This window comes from Oncorhynchus tshawytscha, linkage group LG30 (assembly GCF_018296145.1).
Source record: "Oncorhynchus tshawytscha isolate Ot180627B linkage group LG30, Otsh_v2.0, whole genome shotgun sequence".
NCBI classification, from domain to species: Eukaryota; Metazoa; Chordata; class Actinopteri; order Salmoniformes; family Salmonidae; genus Oncorhynchus; species Oncorhynchus tshawytscha.
The window spans coordinates 7,998,113-8,020,548 of record NC_056458.1 but is presented as its reverse complement, the minus strand read 5'-3'; the positions used below and the strand labels follow the sequence as shown (position 1 = coordinate 8,020,548).

Sequence of the window (22,436 nt, the reverse complement as noted above, 5' to 3'; positions counted from 1 at the left end):
AAGTGTTTGTAAACTTCCGACTGCAACTATACGTGTTATGTGTGCCATTTTTAAAATCTATACTACCGGTCAAAAGTTTTAGAACACCTACTCATTCAAGGGTTTTTCTTTATTCTTACTATTTTCTACACTGTAGAATAATATCTAAGACATCAAAACATTGAAATAACACACATGGAATCATGTAGTGACCCAAAAAGTGTTAAACAAATCCAAATACATTTTATTTTTGAGATTCTTCACATAGCTATCCTTGATGACAGCTTTGTACACTCTTGGCATTCATTCAACCAGCTTTATGAGGTAGTCACCTGGAATGCGTTTCTTTCCTTGTGAAGGTAGGGGTGGTATACAGAAGACAGCCCTATTTGGTAAAAGACCAAGTCCACATTATGGCAAGAACAGCTCAAATAAGCAAAAAGAAACAACAGTCCATCATCATTTTAAGACATGAAGGTCAGTCAATCTGGAAAATGTCAAGAACTTTAAAAGTTTTTCATGTGGAGTTGCAAAAACCATCAAGCACTATGATGAAACTGGCTCTCATGAGGACTGCCACAGGAATAGAAGACCCATAGTTACCTCTGCTGCAGAGGACAATTTCATTTAGAGCTACCAGCCTCAGAAATTGCAGCTTAAATAAATCATCTCAAAATTATTGATGATCATTGATCATTGGAGACCGTGTGAATCAGGCCTCCATGGTTGGATTGCTGCAAGAAACCACTACTAAAGGACACCAATAAGAAGAAGACTTGCTTGTGCCAAGAAGCACGAGCAATGGACATTAGACCAGTGAAATCTGTCCTTTTGGTCTGGAGTCCAAATTGGAGATTTTTGGTTCCAACCGCCACATCTTTGTGACATGTGGATGAACGGATGAACTCCACATGTGTATTTCCCACCTTAAAGCATGGAGGAGGAGGTGTGATGGTTTGGAGGTGCTTTGCTGGAGACACTGTCTGTGATTTATTTAGAATTGAAGGCACACTTAACCAGCATGGTTGCCACTGCATTCTGCAGCGATACTCCATCCCATCTGGTTTGGTCTTAGTCCCATTATCATTTGTTTTTCAACAGGACAATGACCCAACACACCTCAAGGCTGTGTAAGGGCTATTTTACCAAGAAGGTGAGTGATGGAGTGCTGCATCAGATTACCTTGCCTCCATAATCCACCGACCTCAACTAAATTGAGCTGGTTTGGGATGTGTGAAGGAAAAACAGCCAACAAGTGCTCGGCATATGTGGGAATTCCTTCAAGACGGTTGGAAAAACATTTCAGGTGAAGCTAGAGAGAATGCCAAGGGTGTGTGTAGCTGTCATCAAGGCAAAGGGTGGCTATTTGAAGAATCTGAAATATAACATATATTTTGATTTGTTTAACACTTTTGGGGGGGTTACACGATTCCATATGTGTTATTTCATAGTTTTGATTTCTTCACTATTCTACAATGTTGAAAATAGTGAAAATAAAGAAAAACCCTTGAATGAATAGGTGTTCTAAAACTTTTGACCGGTAGTGTATGTAGTTCTGTCTTTGAGCTGTTCTTGTCTATTAATGTTCTGTATTATGTTTCATGTTTTGTGTGGGCCCCAGGAAGAGTAGCTGCTGCTTTCGCAACAGCTAATGGGGATCCTAATAGAATACCCCAAAATATAGTTGCTGCGTGACAGAGTGCTTGCTTTGTTATCCAACTGATCATGTGTCCTTTCTGTCATGCTGTGAACCCCGTTCATTGCTGATCACAACTATATTCAGTTTTATTCTGCTTTATCTCAGGACAATGGTGTTCCCCTTTCAGGGACTTCACAGGATCAAGTAACAAGAGCATTTCCTCTTTCATAGTGTGAGAAATACGCTGTGATGTTGTTTTTAAAGTTTTGAAGATGATTATATCTAGACAGTACTGTTCATTTCCTAGAAATAATTAGATAGCAGTCTCCTCTGGTTTCACTAACATTCTTTTAAGATGGTTGTCCTTTGTTGCTCAATACTGACTATAGTGAATATGTGTATTTTGTGTTTCTGTAGCCGGAACCTTCTCTCAACATTGCCAAAATACCTGTTTAGCCTCCCCCTCAAAGTGCTGGTGGTGAGCAACAACAAGCTAGTGTCCATCCCAGAGGAAATTGGGAAGGCCAAAGAGCTGATGGAGTTGGTGAGCACTGGCCCAGAGCACATGAGTGTGTGTGTGCGTGTGTCTTTCCACATGTATTTATGATCTATGTCCAGTCATTTGTAGGCCTCTGTATGACCGCCTGCTCTCGGTCTTCCCCCTGTAGGACATCAGCTGTAATGAGATCCAGGTGCTGCCCCCTCAGGTGGGGAGGCTCCAGGCCTTACGGGAACTCAACATCAGGAGGAACTGTCTTCACATGCTGCCTGAGGGTATGTAGCAGTTTCCGTTCTCTCCCCTGGTCCTCTTCACTCTTTCTCTCTTCCCAAACACCTCTCTGGACCCCAGAGCAGTGACAGATACCAACTATATAGGTTTACCGTACTCTCTCTCCCTATTCTATATCCAACCCCATGCCTTTTATGCTTTCTTTCTTTTTCTCTACCCCTCGCTCTCTCTCCAGAGTTGGCGGACCTGCCACTCACCAGACTAGACTTCTCCTGCAATAAGATCACAGAGATCCCTCCTGTCTACAGGAGACTCAGGCAGCTGCAGCACATCATCCTCGACAACAACCCTATGCAGTCCCCACCTGCACAGGTGTGTGTGTGTTCTTGTGTGGCAACATCTGTGGTAGTTTGTGCTGTACTTGACATTTGGCGCTGCATGGGAATATCCGCTGCCATCTGGATGTGTATCAGGGATGCGGTTACAGTAATACACAGGTTAACCTCAGCTCGGCAATGTGCCTAGAACCCCCCCCACCCACCCACCCAGCTGTGACAGTATTCATGAAATACCACCATCTCCGAGGAACAATTGCACACTTCATTTCATCTACTATTTGTGTATTTCAGATCTGCCTGAAGGGCAAGGTGCACATCTTTAAGTACCTGAACATCCAAACATGTAGGTTGAATAAGAAGCCTGACTCTCTGGACCTCCCCTCCCTGGGCAAACGCTTCCTTCCCCAGCCTCTGACTGACAGGTACACTCTTATATCATATCATACTACTACGTATACTACAGACAAGACAATAGACCATATGCATCATGAATGGTGTGTTCCATTAAACTATAATGACAACTGGTATAACATATATTTGAAGATTAATGACACAGGTTTGACGTATTATGAAGTGCTTATGATGTCGTCATGATTGTGACTTGAACAAAACTGTCTGACTCTCTTTAATTTCTGACTATCCCTTTATATGTCTCTGCAGCATGGAGGATTTTTACCCCAGTAAGAACCACGGTCCTGACTCTGGTATCGGCAGTGACAACGGGGATAAAAGACTGTCTACGACGGAGGTCAGAGTTCACCCACTGTAGTCAGACTGTAGTGAGGCTTAGACTGTATGAAGCCTATTGGTGTGCGTTCAACCACGGCAAATTGATACTGCCCCTTAGTATTTATTCTATAGGCAGTGCCAGACTTGGACTGAAGTAGGTGCCGGTACTCATTTTAGGTGCTGGAACACCACAATATTTTGCAGGAACTAAAGCAGTAGAATATTTGAGGTGCCTGTACAATGTTCCTGTCAGCTCCGGCCCAAGTCAACCACCTTCTGTAGGTCATGCAGACATGTTCAGTACACTCGTTTATGGTTCACCCTCACTTACCTCTTAAGTTCCCTTCTCCTCCTCGCCCCTCCCTCTCTTCCTCTAGCCTTCTGACGATGACACCATCAGCCTGCACTCTCAGGTCTCAGAGACGGCCCGTGCCGACGCGCTCTCTCTCCTCTCCAAGATGGACTCAGGCAAAGGTAAGGCCTGTTTTTAGATGCAGTGGATTTGACTGTTCGGTAACAGTATTTGAGCAATATTGTGCTCAACTGGCAACAAGCACATAGTCTGAGGTTCAACCTGGTGTGTTGTGCCCGTAGATCAGGAACCCTATGACTTCATCGAGCCCAACCCAGAGGAGGATGCTGCCCTGTCAGAGGGGGACGGGCAGCAGAGTGGTGGACCCTACATCTCCTGTATAAAGGTACATCACAAGACATCCATAGGGAGCTGTATGGCCACTACACGTACACCAGTAACTAGCCTGTCTTCCTCTGTCGAGCTATCCACGGGTGAGGTACTGTGCTACCACTCTCTGTTTCTTTTCCACTATTAGCTCCGGGGTATAGGAGATTGTTAGTACAAGCTTAATCCGCATAAAACTTGCGATCCCATACCTGACATTCACAGCTCTTAAGTGCCCTAAATCAGGCAAAGAATTAAAGTACAATATATATATATTTTTTAATTGTTTATTTAACCTTTTATTTAACTAGTGTTTGGTTCTGAAAATATGAAATATATTATTAATGTCACTGAGGGAGAGAGGGGAATGTATAACATTTCCGTTCTGTCCCGATATGTTATTGTTAGCCATCAGGGATCCTATTCGAGGAGAATGTACCCAGTCTGGTACGAGTCAACATGACAGCCATGAGTTGGAGGAGTGAACATTTTGGGGCAGAGGTCAGGTTAGAGGAAGTGAGGAAGAACAGATATCACGAAGGTTCTGTCTAGCAACAGAGATGCATTGGCTGTTCAGATGTGTAGGAGGAGACTCAGGGTTAAATAGGGTTAAATATCAGTGCTTGTGTGAATATATTTTGTGTTATGCAGCTGTATGGACCCAATTGGTGAATAAACTTGGTTGGAGCTTTCATAGTGTCCATCGATTTCTTACTCTGATATTTAGAACCTAACACTAGGCAAGTCAGTTAAGAACAAATTCTTATTTACAATGACGGCCTATCAAAAGGCAAAAAAGGCCTCCTGCGGGGATGAGGGCTGGGAGTAAAAATTTAAAAAATTAAAAAATATAGGACAAAACACACATCATGACAAGAGAGACAACACTACATAAAGAGAGTCCTAAGACAACAACATAGCACGGCAGCAACACGTGACAACACAGCATGGTGACAACACAGCATGGTGACAACACAGCATGGTGACAACACAGCATGGTGACAACACAGCATGGTACCAACACAGCATGGTACCAGCACAGCATGGTACCAGCACAGCATGGTACCAGCACAGCATGGTACCAACACGAAACATGTTACAAACGTTGTTGAGCACAGACAACAGCACAAACTAACATGGTCCAGCACACCAAGACAGTCGTGAAGAGGGCACAACAAAACCTATTCCCCCTCAGGAGACTGAAAAGATTCAGATCTTCAAAAGGTTGTACAGCTGCACCATCGAGACCATCCTGACTGGTTGCATCACTGCCTGGTATGGCAACTGCTCGGCCTCCGACCGCAAGGCATTACAGAGGGTAGTGCGTATGGCCCAGTACATCACTGGGGCCAAGCTTCCTGCCATCCAGGACCTCCATTTGACCTCTGATTTGATTTGAAAGAAGGTAGAGACAACAATACATCACGCAAAGCAGCCACAACTGTCAGTAAAAATGTTCATGATTGAGTCTTTGAATGAAGAGATCTAACAGTCCAGTTTGAGTGTTTGTTGCAGCTTGTTCCAGTCGCTAGCTACAGCGAACTGAAAAGAAGAGCAACCCAGGGATGTGTGCGCTTTGGGGACCTTTATAGAATGTGACTGAACGGGTGTTGTATGTGGAGGATGAGGGCTGCAGTAGTTTGGCAGCTGGGGTGAAAGAGGAGTGATTACGATAGCGGAAACACAGTATAGATTTAACTTTAGCCTGCAGCTTTGATATGTGCCGAGAGAAGGACAGAAGTATGTGGACACCTGCTCATCGAACATCTCATTCCAAAATCATGGCCATTAATATGGAGTTGGTCCCCCCTTTGCTGCTACAACCGCCTCCACTCTTCTGGGAGGGCTGTCCACTAGATTGCTGCGGGGACTTGCTTCCATTCAGACACAAGAGTATTAGTTAGGTCTGGCATTGATGCTGGGCAATTACTCCTGGCTCACAGTCGGCGTTCCATGTTCAATGGGGTTGAGGTCAGGGCTCTGTGCAGGCCAGCCAAGTTCTTCCTCACCAATCTCGACAAACCATTTCTGTATGGACCTCACATTATGCACAGGGGCATTGTCATGCTGAAACAGGAAAGGGCCTTCCCCAAACTGTTGCCACAAAGTTGAAAGCACAGAATCATCTATAAGGTCATTGTATGCTGTAGCGTTAATATTTATCTTCCCTGGAACTAAGGGACCTAGGCCAAACCATGAAAAACAGCCCCAGACCATTATTCCTCCTCCACCAGACTTTACAGTTGGCACTATGCATTCGGGCAGGTAGCGTTCTCCTGGCATCCACCAAACCCAGATTATTCTGTCGGACTTCCAGATGGTGAAACGTGATTCATCACTCCGGAGAACACGTTTCCACTGCTCCAGAGTCTAATGCGAGCTTTACATCACTCCAGCCGACGCTGGTCATTGTGCATGGTGATCTTAGGCTTGTGTGCGGCTGCTCGGCCATGGAAACCCATGTCATGAAGCTCCCAACAAACAGTTATTGTGCTGACGTTGCTTCCAGAAGAAGTTTGGAACCCTGTAATGAGCGTTGCAACTGAGGACAGACGGTTTTTAACGCACTTCAGCACTCGGTGGTCTTGTTCTGTGAGCTTGTGTGGCCTACCACTCAGCGGCTGAGCCGTTGTTGCTCTTAGACATTTCCTCTTCACAATAACAGCACTTACAGTTGACCAAGGCAGCTCTAGCAGGGCAGAAATTTGATGATCTGACTTGATGGAAAGGTGATATCCTATGCCACATTAAAAGTCACTGAGCTCTTCAGTACAGACCGTTCTGACTTGCCTAGTTAAATAAATTCCATTCTACTGCCAATGTTTACATGTCTGTGTGCTCGATTTTTGTACACATGCCAGCAACACCTGTGAGCTGAAATAGCCAAATCCACTAATTTGAAGGGGTTTCGACATGACCTTTGCCATATAGTGTAGATTAGTGCGATTGTGGATTTGCCACAGAGCTTGTGTCGGCCTGTAGTCTGTTCATATATACTCTGTTACAAACTTCCGTGTTAAGCATTGTTGATTGAAGAGGTGAATTATTTCTTCCTGCTGTGCCAACCAGGTCCGCACTCTGAAGTGCGAGATATCCTGTGTGGTGGCTCGTGCCAAGCTGGCCAAGCCCAAGGGGAGGGGGGGGGTCTAAATGAGACGACCTATCTTTTTCTGCTTTATGCATGGTGTGATACTATTAATTGAAGTGTGCATATTTATGAAATGTCAATGGGGTTACCTTATTGTGGTTATTGATGATTTCAAGTATGTATTTTGACCGTGTATTTGTGATTTGGTCGGAAGAGGTTTCTTCTAAGGCGAAGGCCGTGTTGAGATGTATTTAAGCCCTGTCATTTCATTGTTGGGCAGACCGAGACGGGGTAAGGATGGAATGCTGCCATTGGTTTCAGGCATGATTGGGGTTTGTTTGATTTATTGAGCTCAACCTTTCTTTGATTTTATTTTCAGTTGTTTGTTTATGTTACCGGTCTACGCCCTGTTTGTTTAATTGTTTGTACAATTATACGTAGTGTACAGTTTGCCACTCCTGCACTGTAAATAAATGTCCAGCCTGGACATTGTACTTCTTCTTCTTGCTGCCTCCTCACTGAAACCTCCACCAAAAGTAAGGCCTGCCTTACGAATGAAAGAGGCAAATAGATCATCTTGGTAGTTTTTTATGGGGGGGGGGGGATCTTGTGGAATAAGCCAAGGCACAGCGCTTAAAGGCCAAGTTAAATGTGTCTCGACCTGACTTGGATCGATAATGGAAAACAGGCTTGTGATTGAACCTGGATAGTAGTGTAGGGGTTTTACACATCTTGTTATAAACTGGATGGTTCGGGCCCTGAATGCTGATTGTCTGACAACCGTGGTACATCAGACCGTATACCACGGGTATGACAAAACATTACTTTTTACTGCTCTGATTACGTTGGTAACCAGTTTATAATAGCAATAAGGCACCTAGCAATAAGGGCTGTATCCAAGCATACTGCATTGCGGCACACATAAGAACAGCCCTTAGCTGTGGTATATTGGCCATATACCACACCTCCTCTGGCCTTATTGCTTAACTATAACTTTCTTTTTTTTTTAATGCTTTTATTGAATTAATGAATCTGACTATTTGTTCTGTGTTTCAGGAATTGGAGAAGGTTCTTAACAAGTCACACCAAAGCAAAGATAAGGAAAGTTGGAAAGAGGAGTCTGGGTAAGTCCTCACTACATGGATAGACAGGAGGAGGAAGGGCAGAGAATTCACCTTCAAGTTATTTAAGTTTGAACTGAAATAATATTGATCTGTCAGTCTCCTTAGATAATTTATTTCCAACCCTAGTTAATGTACTGTAGGTGAGTTGATACTTAGCAGCTAGATGATAGCCGCTAGATGATAGTAGTTGTGAAATAATAACAACAGTCCGGGACAGTAGACATGCTGAGAAGGCTGCCGTTGGATAGCTGCCACTATAGTATGGCCACATTGTGAGTTCATGCTATTACAGTGTGAGTGTGAAGCAGCTGGCGTATGTTTCTGACTGTCATGTCCCTGTGGCCTGCAGCTCTGATAAAGATCAGCTAGCTGAGGAGGAGGAAGAGGAGGAGGAGGAGGAAGAGCTGAAGGAGGTGCTGGACCTGAGGAAGATTGCCGTCCAGCTCCTGCAGCAGGAGCAACAGAACAGGTGAGAGGCTGACCTCTGACCCCATGGTCGTTTCCTCCTCTCTGACCTCACCTCACTCTGATCCCTGCTCCTAGCCCCATATCTCTCTGTCCTCTTCGCCTCTGCTGAGCTCAGCATCCCCCGCCCTCACCTCTGCTGAGCTCAGCATTCCCCGCCCTCACCTCTGCTCGCGCTCTCTCACTCCATCCTTGACCCCTTATCAGTGAAAGGGCAGGAAGATCCTGGGATGTTCTTGGAGGAGAGGGTTGGAAGGGGGAAGGACTCTTCTTTTCATTCTACAAGACAGGAAAGAAAGGGACTTGATTTACAACCTTGACAGTCATGGGTTTCTGACTGGTTATTGGGGTTCTACCCATAGTTATTAGGTTAACAATAATCAATTGTCAGCGTGAGCCAGCCATAGCTGTTGCAGACAGCAGGTGATACGTGAATTGTGCACGTTATCATTTCTCTTGCATTGGGTCCTTCTATACGCTCTCAGAAGAAAGCGTTCCAAAAGGGTTATTCGGCTGTTCCCATACGAGAACCCTTTTTGGTTCCAGGATGAACCTTTTTGGTTCCATGTAGAACCCTCTGTGGGAAAAGGGTTCTGCCTGTAACCAAAGAAAAACAGTTCTTCAAAGGGTTCTCCTGTGGGGACAGCTGAAGAACCCTTTTAGGTTCTAGATAGAACCTTTTTTTCCAAGAGTGTATTACCTGTATTTTATCCATTGTATGCGCAGACCTTAGTTCCTTTCCAGACATTTTACTACTCTTCTTTCTCCTGAAGTTACTCCATCACCACGCTCTAACTATCTCTATTCCTGCTCTGCATCTAACGAACCTCCCTGTCATTGGCTCCCCTCTTCTCTCCTCTTATTCCCTCCCTGCTTCATCCATCTCCTGCTCCTCCTCCACCTCGCCTCTTCCTTGGACCTGATTGGTGCACACATGATGTGTGGCTACTAGACGACGATCCTTAATTTGTAGAGCAGAGAGTCTAATTCATCGAAGGAGGGTTGCCGGCCGTGCACACAGGTAGAGTCAGATGTGAGATTGTGAACGTTTAAGGAGGTGGATGTATGTTTAGAAAACTGTCAGGTTGGAGAATTAAATGCATGTTTCTGTGCCTTGTGAGATGAATGCACACCCTTCGATAGATTGTCTGTTGTTCTCCAGTTCTTAAATCCACCTGAACCCATTCTATATCATGACTGCCTGAACACATTGTGCCTGCAGAGAGAAAATGGAGAGGTGGTACTAACCACCCCTCTGTCTACCTGTCCAGGTTCCTCAGTCACTCTGGCAGCTCCGGCAGCAAACAAAGGTCCACCTCTCAGGCTATCCGCAGGTACGTACAGCACAGCTCTACCTAAACACATTACTTCTGCCCGTTACACTCTAAGACCTTGGGTCAAGTGCATAAAATTAGCCGGTTTCCTGGGCGCAAGTTGAGCCTAGTCATACACTCAAAATCATGCCATCATCGAAACTGTCCCAGTGACTCGTGTTATAGGATCTTGTCTAAAAAATACAGTGCATTCAGAAAGTATTCAGACCCCTTGACTTTTTTCACATTTTGTTACATTACAGCCTTATTCTAAAATGTATTAAATAATTGTTTTTCCTCATCAATCTACACTAGAGGTCGACCGATTTATGATTTTTCAACGCTGATACCGATTTATTGGAGGACCAAAAAAAAGCCGGTACCGATTAATCGGTCGATTTTTTTTATATTACGTCTATTTTTTATTTGTAATAATGACAATTACAACAATACTGAATGAACACTTATTTTAACTTAACATAATACATCAATAAAATAAATTTAGCCTCAAATAAATAATGAAACATGTTCAATTTGGTTTAAATAATGAAAAAAGAAAGTGTTGGAAAAGAAAGTAAAAGTGCAATAGATGTGCCATGTAAGAAAGGTTACGTTAAAGTTCCTTGCTCAGAACATGAGAACATATGAAAGCTGGTGGTTCCTTTTAACACGAGTCTTCAATATTCCCAGGTAAGAAGTTTTAGGTTGTAGTTATTATAGGAATTATAGAACTATTTCCCTCTATACCATTTGTATTTCATTAACCTTTGACTATTGGATGTTCTTATAGGTATTTTAGTATTGCCAGTTTAACAGTATTTTTTTATTTTTTTATTTCACCTTTATTTAACCAGGTAGGCTAGTTGAGAACAAGTTCTCATTTGCAACTGCGACCTGGCCAAGATAAAGCATAGCAGTGTGAGCAGACAACACAGAGTTACACATGGAATAAACAATTAACAAGTCAATAACACAGTAGAAAACAAAAGGGGGAGTCTATATACAATGTGTGCAAAAGGCATGAGGAGGTAGGCGAATAATTACAATTTTGCAGATTAACACTGGAGTGATAAATGATCAGATGGTCATGTACAGGTAGAGATATTGGTGTGCAAAAGAGCAAGTAAATAAATAAAAACAGTATGGGGATGAGGTAGGTGAAAATGGGTGGGCTATTTACCAATAGACTATGTACAGCTGCAGCGATCGGTTAGCTGCTCAGATAGCTGATGTTTGAAGTTGGTGAGGGAGATAAAAGTCTCCAACTTCAGCGATTTTTGCAATTCGTTCCAGTCACAGGCAGCAGAGTACTGGAACGAAAGGCGGCCAAATGAGGTGTTGGCTTTAGGGATGATCAGTGAGATACACCTGCTGGAGCGCGTGCTACGGATGGGTGTTGCCATCGTGACCAGTGAACTGAGATAAGGCGGAGCTTTACCTAGCATGGATTTGTAGATGACCTGGAGCCAGTGGGTCTGGCGACGAATATGTAACGAGGGCCAGCCGACTAGAGCATACAAGTCGCAGTGGTGGGTGGTATAAGGTGCTTTAGTGACAAAACGGATGGCACTGTGATAGACTGCATCCAGTTTGCTGAGTAGAGTGTTGGAAGCCATTTTGTAGATGACATCGCCGAAGTCGAGGATCGGTAGGATAGTCAGTTTTACTAGGGTAAGCTTGGCAGCGTGAGTGAAGGAGGCTTTGTTGCGGAATAGAAAGCCGACTCTTGATTTGATTTTCGATTGGAGATGTTTGATATGAGTCTGGAAGGAGAGTTTGCAGTCTAGCCAGACACCTAGGTACTTATAGGTGTCCACATATTCAAGGTCGGAACCATCCAGGGTGGTGATGCTAGTCGGGCATGCGGGTGCAGGCAGCGATCGGTTGAAAAGTATGCATTTGGTTTTACTAGTGTTTAAGAGCAGTTGGAGGCCATGGAGTGTTGTATGGCATTGAAGCTTGTTTGGAGGTTAGATAGCACAGTGTCCAATGACGGGCCGAAAGTATATAGAATGGTGTCGTCTGCGTAGAGGTGGATCAGGGAATCGCCCACAGCAAGAGCAACATCATTGATATATACAGAGAAAAGAGTCGGCCCGAGAATTGAACCCTGTGGCACCCCCATAGAGACTGCCAGAGGACCGGACAGCATGCCCTCCGATTTGACACACTGAACTCTGTCTGCAAAGTAATTGGTGAACCAGGCAAGGCAGTCATCCGAAAAACCGAGGCTACTGAGTCTGCCGATAAGAATATGGTGATTGACAGAGTCGAAAGCCTTGGCAAGGTCAATGAAGACGGCTGCACAGTACTGTCTTTTATCGATGGCGGTTATGATATCGTTTAGTACCTTGAGTGTTGCTGAGGTGCACCCGTGACCGGCTCGGAAACCAGATTGCACAGCGGAGAAGGTACGGTGGGATTCGAGATGGTCAGTGACCTGTTTGTTGACTTGGCTTTCGAAGACCTTAGATAGGCAGGGCAGGATGGATATAGGTCTGTAACAGTTTGGGTCCAGGGTGTCTCCCCTTTGAAGAGGGGGATGACTGCGGCAGCTTTCAATCCTTGGGGATCTCAGACGATATGAAAGAGAGGTTGAACAGGCTGGTAATAGGGGTTGCGACAATGGCGGCGGAAAGTTTCAGAAATAGGGGGTCCAGATTGTCAAGCCCAGCTGATTTATACGGGTCCAGGTTTTGCAGCTCTTTCAGAACATCTGCTATCTGGATTTGGGTAAAGGAGAACCTGGATAGGCTTGGGCGAGGAGCTGCCGGGGGGCAGAGCTGTTGGCCGAGGTTGGAGTAGCCAGGCGGAAGGCATGGCCAGCCGTTGAGAAATGCTTATTGAAGTTTTTTTTTTTTTTTTTTAAGTTTTCGATAATCATGGATTTATCAGTGGTGACCGTGTTACCTAGCCTCAGTGCAGTGGGCAGCTGGGAGGAGGTGCTCTTGTTCTCCATGGACTTCACAGTGTCCCAGAACTTTTTGGAGTTGGGATAGCTTCCATCCCTCTCCTCGCTCCTACCTGGGCTCGAAACAGGAACACATCGACAACAGTCACCTTCGAAGCAGCGTTACCCATGCAGAGCAAGGGGAACAACCACTTCAAGCCTCAGCGAGTGACGTTTGAAACGCTATTAGCGCGCACCCCGCTAACTAGCCATTTCACATCGGTTACACCAGCCTAATCTTGGGAGTTGATAGGCTTGAAATCATAAACAGCTGCTGGCAAACGCACGAAAGTGCTGTTTGAATGAATTCTTACGATCCTGCTGGTGCCTACCATCGCTCAGTCAGACTGCTCTATCAAATCATGGACTTAGTTATACCTGACAGTGCTTGAGAGGATCTGCAGAGAAGAATGGGAAAAACTCCCCAAATATAGGTGTGCCAAGCTTGCAGTGTCATACCCAAGAAGACTTGAGGCTGTAGTAATCGCTACCAAGGTGCTTCAATAAAGCACTGAGTAAAGGGTCTGAATACTTATGTAAATGTGATATTTCCATATTTTTTATATATAAATTAGCAAATAAAATGAACAAACCTTTTTTTTTTATTATTATTTAAGGGGTGGATCAGCTTAATATTGCGGAAAGAATGTTGCTTCCACCAATGTAATTGTCTGCATAATTTCCAATCCCCCATATATTTTTTGGGGTAAATATACATATCCATATACATACTTACATACACATACCTATATAGACATACATACTTTTTTAAGAATATACCTTTATTCCCCGCAAACCCTTACCACCCTTCCCCCAATTGGCGTAAACTAATAAACACTTAGGCTTTTACTTTCAGTTTATACATCTTATACAGGTTTTACAGACAATCTATTTTACAATAGTTATATTTTGTTTGTTTTTAGTCCTTCCTCTATTTCTGATGTCCATCCAGTTTGATTTCTATTTGTAACTGTGCTATTTCACAACATTTCTGAAACCATATACATTTTACAGACGCCGTATGTTTTACATTGGTTACATTGTTATTAGTCCCACCCTTCATCTCCATTCAACCTCTCCCATCCATTTTGGATTTCTATTTGCCATATATTTTTCAACTGTGCTGTGATGCTTCACAAAAGTACTGAACCTTTCTATTCTCATAGCTTCTACAGATTGTAAATGAAAAATAAAACATTTAGCTAAAATAATTATTATATTATTGATTGATTGACTGTTTTTTCTTTGTCATTATGGGGTATTGTGATGTCATTATGGGGTATTGTGATGTCATTATGGGGTATTGTGATGGCATTATGGGGTATTGTGTGTAGATTGAGGGGGAAAAACTATTCAATCCATGTTAGAATAAGGCTGTAACATAACAAAATGTGGAAAAAAGTCAAGCGGCCTGAATACTTTCTGAATGCACTGTAGCTATAACTACGAGTAATTACATTTTTACATGCGAGTCATTTAGCAGACGCTCTTATCCAGAGCGACTCAGAGTGAGTGAGTGCATACTTTTAGTTTTGTACTGGTCCCCCGTAGGAATCAAACCCACAACCGCAGCGTTGCACATGCTCTACCAATTGAGCTACACCAAATCAAGTCCAATTTTATTGGTCGCATACACATATTTAGCAGATGTTATTGCCGGTGTTGCGAAATGCTTGTGTTCCTCGCTCCGACAGTGCAGTAGTATCTAACAATTCACAACAATTCACACAAATCTAAAAGTAAAAGAATGTCATTAAGAAATATATCAATATTAGGATGAGCAACGTCTGAGTGGCATTGACTAAAATACAGTAGAATAGAATACAGTATATACATATGAGATGAGTAAAGCAGTATGTAATCATTTCATGAAGTGACTAGTGTTCCATTATTCAGGTGGCCAGTGATTCCATGTCTATGCAGTAAAGGTTCCATTGTCTGTTGTTATTGACTGTTGGCTGCCCTCGTGAGGACACACTGTCCAATAACTGAGGGTATTGTCCATGAAGGTAAATATGTGTGAGTCTGTGTTTTCCTGTCTCTCTCTCCTAGTGCCTCTCTGGATGAAGCGAGCAGTGGCACGTCAGTGCTGAGTGGTCATGTAAGTACTTCCTGTCCTGTTTTCCACAGGGAACATGCTACTCATTGTTCCCATTTTGTGCGAGTAATACTACACCGTGGTCATTGTTTTCAGTTCCCCTTTTTAATGTGTCCGCGTGCGAGGCCTTGGTTTTGGTGTCTGGGTTTCACTCATGTCGTTCACCTCTCTCTGTCTCCCTCTGGAAAGGACCCTGACTTCACAGACGACGACGACGCTTTCTCTGAGGTCCTCCATTTTCATTTGTGCCTTTTTGTTTCCTCACCCTCATCACCATCCATGTGAAGACATGGCTGTGTGCATGTTAGCCTTTTATAACTGAGTGACGTAGGGAGAGGCTTTAGGTCAATCATCTCTTTTAAATTATGTTCTAGTGCTGCTAAAGCCAAGGGGGTTTTGTCCATTATTGCATTGCCATTTGGTTAATACAGTGTCCAGTATCTTGACCTGTGTCTCTCTCTCTCTCTCTCTCTCTGCAGCCCTCCTCTTCATGCTCCTACGATGGCAGCCTGAAATCCGAGTCAGACACGGAGCCAAAGTGGCCAGAGGTTCCACCTGTACTCAACCAGAACGAGGAGCGCAGGAGGAACAAGTATCTGAGGAAAGATTATCTGAAGGTAAGGAGACCATGGCTACCACATTGCACTCTGAATCCCATGATGTTGATTTCTATATGTATTTATTAAGGATCCCCATTAGCTGTTGCCAAGGCAGAAGCTACTCTTCCTGGGGTCCAGCAACATTAAGGCTGTTTTATATACAATTTTAAATATTACATCACGTTACATTTCACATCACATTAAGTGTGTTCCCTCAGGCCACTACTCTACTACCACATATCTACAATACAAAATCCATCTGTACGTGCGTGTCTTATCATGTGCGTGTCTGTGTGTGTCTCTTCACAGTCCCCACTGTTCCATAAGGTGTATTTTAGTCTTTTTAAAAATGTATTTTGATCTGATTCTACTTTCTTGCATCAGTTACCTGATGTGGAATAGAGTTCCATGTAGCCATGGCTCTAAGTAGTACTTTGCGCCTCCCATAGTCTGTTCTGGACTTGGGGACTGTGAAGAGACCTCTGGTGGTATGTCTTGTGGGGTATACATGGGTGTCTGAGCTGTGTGCTAGTCGTTTAAACAGACAGTTGGGTGCATTCAGCTTGTCAACACTTCTTACAAAAACAAGAAGTGTTGAAGTCAATCTCTCCTACACTTTGAGCCATGAGAGATTGACAAGCATGTCATTAATGTTAGCTCTCTGTGTATGTTTAAGGGCCAGTCATGCTGCCCTGTTCTGAGCCAATTGTAATTTTCCGAGGTCCCTCTTTGTGGCATCTGACCACACCTGTAGTCCAGGTGTGACAAAACTAGGGCCTGTACGACCTGCCTTGTTGATAGTGTTGTTAAAAAGGCAGGCAGAGCAGCACTTTATTATGTATCAACATGTTTGACCACGACAGTTTACAAACCAGGGTTACTCCAAGCAGTTTAGTCACCTCAACTTGCTCAAATTCTACTTTATTAATCAGAAGATTTAGTTGAGGTTTAGGGTTTAGTGAATGATTTGTCCGAAATGCTTATAGTTTTTGAAATATTTAGGACTAACATATTCCTTGCCACCCTTTCTGAAACTAACTGCAGCAACTTCTTCGGAATCGGTATCCCTTCCACGGAACGGTTGAGCTAACGTAGGCTAATGCTATTAGCATTAACAAGACAATTTCCCAGGCCATAGACATATCTGATATTGGCAGAAAGCCTCAATTATTTTTAATCTAACTGCACTGTCCAATTTACAGTAGCTAGTACAGTTTAAAAAAATACCATGCTATTGTTTGAGGAGAGTGCACAATTTTGAACATTGAAAGTTATTAATAAATAGATTAGGCACATTTGGGCAGTCTTGAAACAACATTTTGAACAGAAATGCAATGGTTCATTGGCTCAGTCTAAAACTTTGCACATACACTGCTGTCATCTAGTGGCCAAAATGTAAATTGCACCTGTGCTGGAATAATACATTATTATCAAAGCAAATTTTATTGGTCACTTACACATGGTTAGCAGGTGTTAATGCGAGTGTAGCGAAATGCTTGTGCTTCTAGTTCCTACCGTGCAGTAATATTTAACAGGTAATCTAACAATTCCTAACAATTTCACAGCAACTACCTTATATACACAAGTGTAAAGGAATGAATAAGAATATGTACATATAAATATATGGATGAGCGATGGCCGAACGGCATAGGCAAGATGCAGTAGATGGTATAGAGTACAGTATATCCATATGAGATGAGTAATGTAGGGTATGTAAACATTATATAAAGTGGCATTGTTTAAAGTGACTAGTGATACATTTATTACATGCAATTTTTTATTATTAAAGTGGCTAGAGATTTGAGTCAGTATATGTTGGCAGCAGCCACTCAATGTTAGTGATGACTGTTTAACAGTCTGATGGCCTTGAGATAGAAGCTGTTTTTCATTTTCTCAGTCCTAGCTTTGATGCACCTGTACTGACCTCACCTTCTGGATGATAGCAGGGTGAACAGGCAGTGGCTCGGGTGGTTGTTGTCCTTGATGATCTTTTTGGCCTTTCTGTGTTGTAGGTGTCCTGGAGGGCAGGTAGTTTGCCCCCGGGGATGCGTTGTGCTGACCTCACTATCCTCTGGAGAGCCTTACGGTTGTGGGTGGAGCAGTTTCCGTACCAGGCGGTGATACAGCCCGACAGGATGCTCTCGATTGTGCATCTGTAAATGTTTGAGTGTTTTTGGTGACAGGACAAATTTCTTCAGCCTCTTGAGGTTGAAGAGGCGCTGTTGGCATTCTTCACCACGCTGTCTGTGTGGTTGGACCATTTCAGTTTATCCATGATGTTTATGCCGAGGAACTTAAAACTTTCCACCTTCTCCACTACTGTCCCGTCGATGTGGATAGTTGGCTGCTCCCTCTGCTGTTTCCTGAAGTCCACGATCATCTCCTTTGTTTTGTTTGACGTTGAGTGTGAGGTTATTTTCCTGACACCACACTCCGAGGGCCCTCACCTCTTCCCTGTAGTCCGTCTCGACGTTGTTGGTAATCAAGCCTACTACTGTAGTGTCGCCTGAAAACTTGATGATTGAGTTGGAGGCGTGCATGGCCACGCAGTCATGGGTGAACAGGGAGTACAGGAGAGGGCTGAGAATGCACCCTTATGGGGCCCCAGTGTTGAGGATCAGCGGGGTGGAGATGTTGTTTCCTACCCTCTCCACCTGGGGGCGTCCCGTCAAAGTCCAGGATCCAGTTGCACAGGGCGGGGTCGAGACCCAGGGTCTCGAGCTTAATGACGAGTTTAGAGGGTACTATGGTGTTGAATGCTGAGCTGTAGTCGATGAACAGCATTCTTACATAGGTACTCCTCTTTTCCAAGTGGGTTAGGACAGTGTACAGTGTGATTGTTGTCTGTGGACCTATTGGGGCGGTAAGCAAATTGGAGTGGGTCTAGGGTGTCCGGTAGGGTGGAGGTGATATGATCCTTGACTAGTCTCTCAAAGCACTTCATGATGACGGAGGTGAGTGCTATAGGGCGATAGTCGTTCAGCATAGTTACCTTAGCTTTCTTGGGAACAGGAACAATGGTGGCCCTCTTGAAGCATGTGGGAACAGCAGACTGGGATAGGGATTGATTGAATATGTCCGTAAACACACCAACCAGCTGGTCTGTGCATGCTCTGAGGACGTGGCTAGGGTTGGAGTCTGGGTTGGCAGCCTTGCGAGGGTTATTAACACGTTTAATTGTTTTACTCACATTGGCTGCGGTGAAGGAGAGGCCGCAGGTTTTGGTGGTGGGCCGTGTCAGTGGCACTGTATTGTCCTCAAAGCAAGCAAAGAAGTTGTTTAGTTTGTCTGGGAGCAAGACATGGCCTTTCTCTTGCATTTCAAAGATGATGGTACAAACAAAATACTAAAGAACAGGTGGTTTTTTATTTGTATTATGTTTTACCAGATATATTGTGATATATTCTCCTACATTACAAATTTCCACAAACTGCAAAGTGTTTCCTTTCAAATGGTACAAATAATATGCCTATCCTTGCTTCAGGGCCTGAGCTACCGCAGTTATATTTGGGTATGTCATTTTAGGCAAAAAATGTAAAAAAGGGGCGATCCTTAAGAGGTTGTTGCAGTCATTTCACTCGCTGTAGTAGCTTACATGTACAATACAGTACATTCGGGAAGTATTCAGACCCCTTCCCTTTTTCCACATTTTGTTACGTTACAGCCTTTATTCTAAAATTGATTAAATAAAAAAATGTGCTCATCAATCTACACACAATACCCCACAATGATAAAGTGAAAACAGTTTTTTAGAAATGTTGGCAAATGTATTAAAAATAACTAACTGATACCTTATTTACATAAGTATTCAGACCTATGAGACTCGGAATTGAGCTTTTAATTGACTTTTTACAACTTGATTGGAATCCACCTGTGATAAATTCAATTGATTGGACATTATTTGGGAATGTAAGGTCTATGTCTATGTAAGGTCCCACAGTTGGCCGTGCATGTCAGAGCAAAAACCAATTCACGAGGTCAAAGGAATTGTCCTTAGAGCTCCGAGGCAGGATTGTGTCGAGGCACAGATCTAGGGAAGGGTACCAAAAATAGTCTGCAGCATTGAAGGTCTTCAAAAACACACGTTTGGAACCACCAAGACTCTTCCTAGAGCTGTCCGCCCGGGCAAACTGAGCAATCAGGGGAGAAGGGCCTTTGTCTGGGAGGTGACCAAGAATCTGATGGTCACTCTGACAGAGCTCCAGAGTTCCTCTGTGGAGATGGGAGAAGCCAGATGGAAGCCACTCCTCAGTAAAAGGCACATGACAGCCCACTTGGAGTTTGCCAAAAGGCACCGAAATTACTCTGACCATGAGAAACCAGATTTTCTAGTCTGATGAAACCAAGATTGAACTCTTTAGCCTGAATGCCAAGCTTCATGTCTGGAGGAAACCTGGCACCATCCCTACGGTGAAGCATGGTGGTGGCAGCATCATTCTGTGGGGATGTTTTTCAGTAGCAGGGACTCGGAGACTAGTCAGGCTCGAGGGAAAGACATTGAGCAAAGTACAGAGAGATCCTTGATGAAAACCTGCTCCAGAGCGCTCAGGCCCTCAGACTGGGATGAAGATTCACGTTCCAACAGGACAACAGCCCTAAGCGCACAGCCAAGACAATGCAGGAGTGGCTTCTGGACAAGTCTCTGAATGTCTTTGAGTGGCCCAGTTAGAGCCTGGGCTTGAACCCGATCGAACATCTCTGGAGAGACCTGAAAATAGCTGTGCAGCGATGCTCTTCATTCAACCTGTCAGGGCTTGAGAGGATCTGCAGAGAAGAATGTGAGGAACTCCCCAAATACAGGTGTGCCAAGCTTGTAGCGTCATACCCAAGGAGACTCGAGGCTGTAATCGCTGCCAAAGGTGCTTCAACAAAGTACTGAGTAAAGGGTCTGAATACTTATGTAAATGTGATATATCAGTTTTTGTATTATTTCATTATGGGGTGTTGTGTGTTGATTTATAAGGGGGACGAATAGATTTTAGAATAAGGCTGTAACGTACCGAAATGTGAGAAAAGTTAAGGGGTCTGAATACTTTCCGAATGCACTATAGAGACACGGGCTTTACTCAAAGCTAATGGCATGTCATTAGTAAAGATTGAAAAAAGTAAGGTGTCTAGACTTCTGCCCTAAGGAATTCCTGATTCTACCTGGATTATGTTGGAGAGGCTTCCATTAAACAACACACACTGTGTTCTGTTAGACAGGTAACTCTTTATCTACAATATAGCAGGGGGTGTTAAGCCATAACACAAGTTTTTCCAGCAGCAGACTATGGTCAATAAGTCTAAAAAACAGCTCCCACAATCAATTTCTCTCAGCCAATCATCAGTCATTTGTGTGTAAGTGCTGTGCTTGTTGAGTGTCCTTCCCTATAAGCGTGCTGAAAGTCAATTTGTTTACAGTAAAATAGCATTGTATCTGGACAAACACAATTTTTTCCAAAAGTTTTACTAAGGTTGGTAACAGGCTGATTGGTTGGCTTTTTGAGACGGTAAGGGGGCTTTACTATTATTGAGTAGCTTAAGTACTTTTGCTTCCCTCCAAGCCTGAGAGCAGAATTCAGTCACATTGTTTTAGCACTATCTACAGAGTTTTTAAACTATGGCTCATATCTACTTTTTTCATTTTTTTTTTTTACAAATGTCTGGAGTCTTGAAGCAAACATTGAGATCACGTGAACTCTGCTAATGACCATACAAAAACAGAGTAACAGAGAGCAATTTTCAATACGGCGAACTAGGTTCTAGGGCATGGATTAAATCTCTTTCTTAATGCGTCTTCTCCTCACAGAACAAGTGCCAGAGTGCCCGACGAAACTCCAGTGGGAACGACGAGTGTGAGGTGAGATTAGCTATCCAATCACATGCACAGTAAAAGCACATTACAATCAAATTATGTAAGCACATGCTCAAGCAAATATCCTCATTGGTTGTTCTATCTGACCAATAATCAAATGATGTATTTTGTGTGCAGGAGGTATTGCGGAATGCTGAGTTCAGCACCACCCTCACAGTGTTTGGCCTTAAACCAAGATCAGGTAATTTGAATTATTTAACTTGTTCAGGGGTTAGTCTTTCCTTTTTATAAGGCTTTTATTTATTATTGTATGATTAGGCAATACAAGTGGCACACATTTTCAAGTCAAGGTTTTTAACTCTTAAGTAATTGTAAAACAGAGAACATGTGGTGGAGCAATGAGTTTGAACATGTTGTTGTGCAATTATGATGCAGGCTATTAATAGTGCCATTTACTGTATTTGGTATTGTAATATGGTGATTCTGGTGAAGTATGACAGCTTGTCCCAAGCATGGCTGATACATTGCTTATGACCTCTTCTGCATACTATTCTGCTCTCCCAAGCAAAAAGGTAGTAACTGCTCATAGTGGAGCTGAGAAAAAATGTCTTCAAAAGTTTTTTTAATTGTCTAGCCAAATGAATTCCAGGGAGATCATTGGCGATGCATGAGTGCTATGCATTGCCTTACTATGAGTACTTTTTTTAAATTCATGTTGACCCTGACCTATGACATGACCTCTGACCCTTAAACGGCAGTTACTGCCTTCTTCCTTGGCATGATATGTTATAAATTGCAGGGTAATACCAAAGCAAAGAGCAGTATCAGCCATTTTCATTCGTTAGTTTACTATACTTCTCATTCATGCTATTAATACAAGAGAAGTGTAATTACTGACAGTATAACAG

At 43.4% G+C, this 22,436-nt stretch overlaps 1 protein-coding gene across 4 annotated transcripts in view; it reads left to right on the top strand.

The window, feature by feature from the left end:
• LOC112228856 (leucine-rich repeat and calponin homology domain-containing protein 2) overlaps positions 1-22,436 on the top strand; it is an 82,849-nt gene that overhangs the window by 49,558 nt on the left and 10,855 nt on the right. Inside the window, exons 3-18 of one of the 4 annotated variants that reach the window (XM_024394558.2) lie at positions 2,036-2,162; positions 2,287-2,392; positions 2,584-2,720; positions 2,978-3,108; positions 3,347-3,434; positions 3,793-3,889; positions 4,010-4,113; positions 8,239-8,306; positions 8,656-8,775; positions 9,724-9,792; positions 10,043-10,105; positions 15,087-15,135; positions 15,322-15,360; positions 15,612-15,749; positions 21,523-21,573; positions 21,706-21,769. In XM_024394558.2, coding sequence (XP_024250326.1) covers positions 2,036-2,162; positions 2,287-2,392; positions 2,584-2,720; positions 2,978-3,108; positions 3,347-3,434; positions 3,793-3,889; positions 4,010-4,113; positions 8,239-8,306; positions 8,656-8,775; positions 9,724-9,792; positions 10,043-10,105; positions 15,087-15,135; positions 15,322-15,360; positions 15,612-15,749; positions 21,523-21,573; positions 21,706-21,769 — 1,451 coding nt within the window. The remainder of the gene's footprint in view (positions 1-2,035; positions 2,163-2,286; positions 2,393-2,583; positions 2,721-2,977; positions 3,109-3,346; positions 3,435-3,792; positions 3,890-4,009; positions 4,114-8,238; positions 8,307-8,655; positions 8,776-9,723; positions 9,793-10,042; positions 10,106-15,086; positions 15,136-15,321; positions 15,361-15,611; positions 15,750-21,522; positions 21,574-21,705; positions 21,770-22,436) is intronic. The other 3 variants (XM_024394559.2, XM_024394560.2, XM_042309678.1) reach the window with 3 other exon arrangements.